Source organism: Physeter macrocephalus, chromosome 10 (genome assembly GCF_002837175.3).
Source record: "Physeter macrocephalus isolate SW-GA chromosome 10, ASM283717v5, whole genome shotgun sequence".
NCBI lineage: Eukaryota > Metazoa > Chordata > Mammalia > Artiodactyla > Physeteridae > Physeter > Physeter macrocephalus.
The window spans coordinates 53917285-53925254 of NC_041223.1; the positions used below are offsets into that span (position 1 = coordinate 53917285).

Sequence of the window (7970 nt, forward strand, 5' to 3'; positions counted from 1 at the left end):
GGCATGGCTCACGGCATGGCTCACGGCATGTGGGATCTTCCTGGACCGGGCCACAAACCCGCGTCCCCCGCATCGGCAGGCGGACTCTCAACCACTGTGCCACCAGAAGCCCCAAAGCAGTGATTCTTGACTAGGGATTTTCTTTTGAATCATGCCTTCTTTGGGAAATGGATGATAAGTCTGGATATGCATGATCTCACCAAATTTTGCATGTTATTTCAGTCAGTTCACAATTTCACAGGGTTCACACCCTCACAGCTCTCACCAGCACTCATCCACAAACTCCAGGCTGCACATCCTTGGTCTAGAGTGGCAGGAAGACTACATATACAGTAAGGAAACATGGTAAAAACCTGGAGCACAAGCATGTTTGTGCTGATAGAACAGATTCATCTGCTTAACAAGAAGCCAAATTGAAGATAAGATTGGTTTCCGTTTATGAAAGCTGGTGAGCGTGATGGGACATGTCTGAACAAAAGACGTTTATTCCACTTTGGCAAGAATGTGGTCAGGAACGTGATTTTTCTTAGAGAGCAACTGAATATACTGTAACACACTACAAAGGATCCCAAAGCTCCCTCTTATAGAGAAAGCTATGGTAATTTAAGCCTAGAAAAATTGTAAGACAGATGTTACCAAGAAGCATCTGAGCTACTTTAAAAAATACAAATCATTGGTATTTTTGGTATATTGTATTCTTGGCAAAGAGTTCATAGTATGTCTAACTTTAAGCACTTATAGGTTCTTGGTGAACCTAAAAAATCCTTGTGTAGTAGAATCTTGGGAAGGTGAATGATTTTGTTTGCTTTGGGGATTATCTTGAGTCAGTTACATGTTGAAAATGTCTTGTTTGTTTATCCAGTTATGTTGGCTTAATATTTTCATTAGTTATAGTTTTTTTGCATTGCAGTGTTTTAATCTTGGGTGCTTCAGGCGGAGTTGGTACTTTTGCTATACAGGTAAGACAATTTCTTTATCTTGTGGATAGGAAGATTATTATTTTCATGAATTTATAAATTTATATATTGTGAACTATTTTTCCTTGAAAGGTGAGAGAAATTACATTCATTGTGATTTCAGCTTGCTCTTCTAAGAAGGAAATTTTCTAATGTAAAAGGAAGTGTTAACCTTTCCAGTGGTTTAATATATGAGTGAGTTTGTGGCTGTCCTATATAACAAATGTAGGAAAGCTTTTAAGGAGGAAGACCATGGGCAGTGAAAGTGGATGGAAGTTTGCAATTCTGTAGAAATTGATAAGCTGGTTCTAAAATATATATGGAAATGCAATAGCCAAAATACTGTATAAAAATGACAGTACACCCCCAAAGTGGGGCTTCCCTGGTAGCGCAGTGGTTGAGTGGTTGAGGGTCTGCCTGCCGATGCGGGGGACACAGGTTCGTGCCCCGGTACGGGAGGATCCCACACGCCGCGGAGCGGCTGGGCCTGTGAGCCATGGCTGCTGAGCCTGTGCGTCCAGAGCCTGTGCTTCACAACGGGAGAGGCCACAACAGTGAGAGGCCTGCGTACCGCAAAAAAAAAAAAAAAAAAAAAAGACAGTACTCCCCCAAAGTGATCTACAGATTCAGTGCAGTTTTTATCAAAATGACAGCTGCCTTTTGTTTGCATAAATGGGCAAGCTGAACCTAAAATGCATATGGAATTGCAAGGGACCCCAAATTGCCAAACAATCTTGAACATGAACAAAATTGGAGGACTCACACTTCTCTAATTTAAAACTTACTTACAAAACTACAGTAATCAAAACAGTGGTACTGGCATAAAGATGGATATATAGATCAATGGAACAGAATAGAGCATCCAGAAATAAACCTATGGTCAGTTGATTTACTTTTTAAAGGTTTATTTTATTTTATTTTTGGCCACACCATGCAGCATGTAGGATCTTAGTTCCCCAACCAGGGATCCAACCCGTGCCCCCCTGCAGTGGAAGCACAGATTCTTAACCACTGGACCACCAGGGAAGTCCCAGTGGCCAATTGATTTTTGACCTGGGTGGCAAGACCATTAAACAGGGGAAAGAATAGTCTTTTCAGTGAATGGTACTGGAGCAACTAGGTGCACATGCAAAAGGATGAAGTTGGACCTCTACCTCACGTCATATGTGAAAACTAATTCAAACTTGTTTAAAGACCTAAATGTAAGAGCTAAAACCATAAAACTCTTAGAAGGAAACATAGGAGTAAATCTTCATACATTGGATTTGGCAATAGATTCTTAGAGATGACACCAAAAGCACAAGCAAGAGAAGAAGAAATTAGATGAATTGGACTTCATTAAATTCAAAACTTTTGTGCATCAAAGGATACTATCAAGAAAGTAAAAAGACAACACACAGAATGGGAGCAGATATTTACAAATCACTTATCTAATAAAGGTATGGTATCCAGAATATGTAAAGAACTCTCACAACTCAACAACAAAAAGACAAACCAGTTAAAAAATCAACAAAGGACTTGAATAGACATTTCTTCAAAGAAGATATAAAAATGGGCAGTAAGTCAATGGAAAGATGTTCAACATCATTAGTCATTAGGGAAATGCAAATCAAAGCTGCAGTTGAATGATTGGCTTAAGGAGATGTGTGTGTGTGTGTGTGTGTGTGTGTATGTATGTATGTGTATATGTATACACAAAGCAATATTACTCAGCCATAAAATATGAAATATTGCATCTGTAGCAACATGGATGGACCTAGAGAATATTATGCTTTGTGAAATAAGTCAGAGAAAGATAAATACTATATGGTATCACTTATATGTGGAATCTAAAAAAAAGTAATACAGATGAATCTATATACAAAAGAGAAACAGACTCACAGACATAGAAAACAAACATATGGTTACCAAAGGGGAGAGGGGGAAGGGACAAATTAGGAGTATGGGATTAATAGATACAAACTACTCCATAAAATAGGTAAGCAACAAGGATTTACTGTGTAGCACAGGGAATTATACCCAATATCTTCTAATAACTTATAATGGAATATAATATGCAAAAAAACCCTGAATACCTGAAATTAACACAATATTGTTAATCAACTACACTTCAATTAAAAAAAAACACAATGAGATATCACTTCACACCTACTAGGATGGCTATTAAAAAAATGGAAAATAACAGTGTTGGCAAGGATGTAGAGAAATGGAAACCCTCATATATTGCTAGTGGGAATGTAAAATGGTGCAGCTACAGTGGGAAAAAATTTGGCAGTTTCTTAAAATTCTTATTTCTATGTTGAACATAGAATTACCCTATGACCCAACAATTCCATTTCTAGGTATATATCCGAGAGAAATGAAAACCTATGTTCAAACAAAAACTTATATACAAATGTTCATAGGAGCATCAATATTCATAATGGACAAAGAAATGGCAGCAACCCTAATGGGTATCAACTGATGAATAGAAAAACAAAATGTGGTATATATACAGAATGGAATGTTATTTAGCCATCAAAAGGAGTGAAATTCTGATACATAATACAACATGGATAAACCTTCAAAACATTATGCTAAGTGAAAGAATTCAGACAAAAAAGGTCACATTTTTGTATGATTCCATTTATGTCATGTCCAGAAGAGGCAAATCCATAGAGACAGAAAGCAGATTAGTGGTTGCCAGGGGCTGGGGGAACAGGGAATGGGAAGTGATTGCTTGATGGGTGTGGGTTTATGTTTGGGGTAAGGAAGATGTTCTGGAATTAGATAGTGGTGATAGCTGCACAACATTGTACTAAAAGCCACTGAATTATACACTTTAAAATTGTTAAAATTATGAATTTTGTGTAAATTTTACCTCAAACAAAACAAACAAAGCAAAGTGCCCCAAGCCTCTAGGAACAGGATGGCACCTAGTGGCTGCTCCCATTGTGGTCACAAGTTTAGCTGGCCGGCTGCTGGGAGAGCAGGCTTGATTAAGCCTCCCTCAGGATGAGGGGAGAGGCCCTTTCCCCAGTAGGGGCTAGTGAGCGCACCCAGAGGCTCTGCCACATGGCTTTACAGGAGGGAGAATTTGGGTGCTATCCTCCTCCCCAGACCCCGCCTCAGACCTTTTGAGGACCAGGATAGTGCTGGAGTTTCTCATTCACCTGCTCACTGAATTGGGAGAGAGGGGAAAGGACTCCCAGGAGATTCACACCTTGACTTCTTTCTAATTCACCATTAGATACTACTATGGTCTGAATGTTTGTGTCCCTCCAAAATTCATATGTTGATGTCCTGATGCCCAAAGCGATAGTATTGGGGACTTTGGGAAGTGATTAGGTCATGAGGGCAGAGCATTCGTGCATGAGATTAATGCCCTTATGAAAGAGGCCCAGCAGAGCTTCTTAGCCCTTCTACCATGTGAGGACACAGAGAAGGTACTGGCTATGAACCAGGAAGAGGGCTCTGAACACATCAAGGTGTTGACACCTTGATCTCAGACTCCCAGCCTCCAGAACTGTGAGAAATACGTTTCTGTTGTTTATAAAGTACCCAGTCCGTGGTATGTTGTTATAGCAGCCCAAATGGACTAAGACAGATACCCAGGGCCTAATCCACAGATTGTCAGTAAATGTGGGTTAATGAATAAGTAAATGGAAGAAAGGAAAAGAGGGAGGAAGGGAGGGAGAAAAAGAGAAATATCATACCCTGCTGATTAGAGTGTAATTGGTACAACCAGTTTGGAAAATAATGTGGTACCATCTAGTAACTCTGAATATAAATTGCTCTATGACAACCTAACAATTTTATGAATGTACTCTGTAGATAGGAATATGGTCATCCCTCAGTATACCAACCTCAGAACCAACCTCAGATTGGTTCCAGGATCCCCTTGGCTACCAAAACCCACGGGTGCTCAAGTTCCTTATATAAAATGGCATAGTATCTGTATATAACCTACACACATCCTCCTGTATAATTTAAATATTCTTTAGATTACTTGTAATACCTAAACACAATGTAAATGCTTTGTAAATAGTTGCAAGTATACTGTTAATTCAGGTTTTGCTTTTCGGAACTTTCTCAAATTTTTTTCCCAAATATTTTCAATCCCTGGTTGGTTGGTTGAATTCAACAATGTGGAGTTCTTGGATACAGAGGGTCAACGGTACATGCATGTTTCACCAAAAGATATGTACCAGAATTACATGTATTATCCCCCAGCTGGAAACAACTACTCAAATGGACATCAGCAGTAAAATGGGGAAATAAATTGCAGTATATTTTTACAATGGAACATTACACAGCCATGGAAACAAACTATAGTTGTGTGCAATGAAGTAGATGAATCTTACAAGTAGGAAGAAGTCAGAAACAAGAGTACACCTTATATGGTTCCATTTAATGACACTCAGGAACAGGTGAAACTATACAATAGTGTTTAAGGCTGCTTATCTAGATAGTAAATCTCTTTACAAAAAGGTGAGGGGAGGCTCATGTAAAAGTCCTGATAGTTGTTATTACTTCTAAGGGAGTGAGGGGGGGTTTTGACTGGGAGGGGGAGGTGAGGAGATGTTCTAGTTCTTAATCTTGAGTGATGCTTAAAATAGTATTTGCTTTATAATAATTTGTTAAGCTGTACATTTATATTCCATTCACTTTTCTCTGTATGTTATGTTTCACAATGAACATATTTTAATAAGATTAAACAGTTGAGTAATAGATAAATATCAAGGTAGAATAACATATCTACAGACAATGAAAACACATTGGAAAACATCACAATGAAACCTGCAATTTCAAAAACAAGCTAAAAAAAAAGATTAAAAATACGATAGAGGGCTTCCCTGGTGGCGCAGTGGTTAAGAAGTTTCGAGCCCTGGTCCAGGAAGATCCCATATGCCACAGAACAACTAAGCCCGTGTGCCACAACTACTGAGCCTGCGCTCGAGAGCCCGCGAGCCACAGCTACTGAGTCCGTGTGCCACAACTACTGAAGCATGCGCGACTAGAGGCCGTGCTCCACAACAAGAGAAGCCACCGCAATGAGAAGCCTGCGCACGGCAATGAAGAGTAGCCCCCGCTCGTCGCAACTAGAGAAAGCCTGTGCAGCAACAAAGACCCAATGCAGCCAAAAATAAATAAATAAAATAAATTAAAAATAAATTAATATATCTTAAAAAAATACGATAGCATGAAAGAACGAAATAATTCATAATTGGAAAACTCAGATAAAAAGTAAAAAAAAAATTATTTAGCAATGAAGACTAAACTAGAAGGAACTCAATAACAAACACAACACATAATGCTGGCCTGATAGAAACAGAACGTGTAAACAGGAAAAATTGTAAATTACAAAAGAAAAAAAGATAAAAACAGATTCAGAGAAAGTGTCAAATATTGAAGACCAGAACGAAGATTGCTATATGGATAATAGGAGTTTCTGAAGAAGAAAACCGAAACAAGGGGATAGAGCAAATACTAAAATCAGTAATTCAAGAAACTTCCCTGCTTTCCTGAAGTTAAATGATTTGAAATTACATATTAAATAACCAAAGTACTTATCTAAGAACATGGACCCAGCATGAGCAATATCCAGGGGAACTCTAGTAAAATTACTGGCACTTAAAGAAAAAGGAGAAACAACCAAAAAACCTTGGGACATTTTTGTTTTTGGCTGTGTTGAGTCTTCATTGCTGCATGCAGGCTCTCTCTGGTTGCGGCGAGCTGGGGCTACTCTTCGTTGCAATGCGCGGGCTTCTCATTGCGGTGGCTTCTCTTGTTGCAGAGCACGGGCTCTAGGGTGCGTGGGCTTCAGTAGTTGTGGTCTGTGGGCTCAGTAGTTGTGGCTCGTGGGCTTAGTTGCTCCGCGGCATGTGGGATCTTCCCAGACCAGGGCTTGAACCCGTGTCCCCTGCATTGGCAGGAGGATTCTTAACTGCTGCACCACCAGGTTTTTTGTTTGTTGTTTGTTTGTTTTACAAGGGGAGGAAAGTAGGTTTATTGAGTACATACTAGATGCTAGATACAATATCCTGGTGCATTTAATTATTTTAATGTCTAATCCTCTGACAAAACTATAAGGTGGGCATTACTGTTCTTATTTCACAAATGAGGAAACCAAGGCTGACAGAAGATATAATGAAAGGGACTTGGAAAGAAAGATAATTAAAGTCAAACTTGGTCTTTATGATCTAGAATTGAGTCAAGTGGTTAAGTAGAGGAAGTTTCTCCATAGTACTGCCTTCACATTTCCCTTTTGGGACCGATTCTTTTTTTTTTTTTTTTTTTTTAACATCTTTATTGGAGTATAATTGCTTTACAATGGTGTGTTAGTTTCTGCTTTATACACCGGGTTTATTTTTTAAGAAAAAGAAGTAGCGTTATTTTTTTTTAAAAAAGAGCATGTGACATGTAAGTAAAATTCAATTATTAAGAGACTTTTTTTTTTTTTTTTTTTTTTTTTTTTGTTTGTTTTACAAGGGGAGGAAAGTAGGTTTATTGAGTACATACTAGATGCTAGATACAATATCCTGGTGCATTTAATTATTTTAATGTCTAATCCTCTGACAAAACTATAAGGTGGGCATTACTGTTCTTATTTCACAAATGAGGAAACCAAGGCTGACAGAAGATATAATGAAAGGGACTTGGAAAGAAAGATAATTAAAGTCAAACTTGGTCTTTATGATCTAGAATTGAGTCAAGTGGTTAAGTAGAGGAAGTTTCTCCATAGTACTGCCTTCACATTTCCCTTTTGGGACCGATTCTTTTTTTTTTTTTTTTTTTTTAACATCTTTATTGGAGTATAATTGCTTTACAATGGTGTGTTAGTTTCTGCTTTATACACCGGGTTTATTTTTTAAGAAAAAGAAGTAGCGTTATTTTTTTTTAAAAAAGAGCATGTGACATGTAAGTAAAATTCAATTATTAAGAGACTTTTTTTTTTTTTTTTTTTTTTTTTTTTCGGTACGCGGGCCTCTCACTGTTGTGGCCTCTCCCGTTGCGGAGCACAGGCTCCGGACG

At 38.3% G+C, this 7970-nt stretch overlaps 1 protein-coding gene across 3 annotated transcripts in view; it reads left to right on the forward strand.

The window, feature by feature from the left end:
• RTN4IP1 (reticulon 4 interacting protein 1) overlaps positions 1 to 7970 on the forward strand; it is a 57019-nt gene that overhangs the window by 27470 nt on the left and 21579 nt on the right. For 2 of the 3 annotated variants that reach the window (XM_055087596.1, XM_055087597.1), the window contains exon 5: positions 911 to 959. The exons of the other annotated variant lie outside the window; for it this stretch is intronic. In XM_055087596.1, the coding sequence (XP_054943571.1) occupies positions 911 to 959 (49 nt within the window). The remainder of the gene's footprint in view (positions 1 to 910; positions 960 to 7970) is intronic. 3 annotated transcript variants of the gene reach the window in all.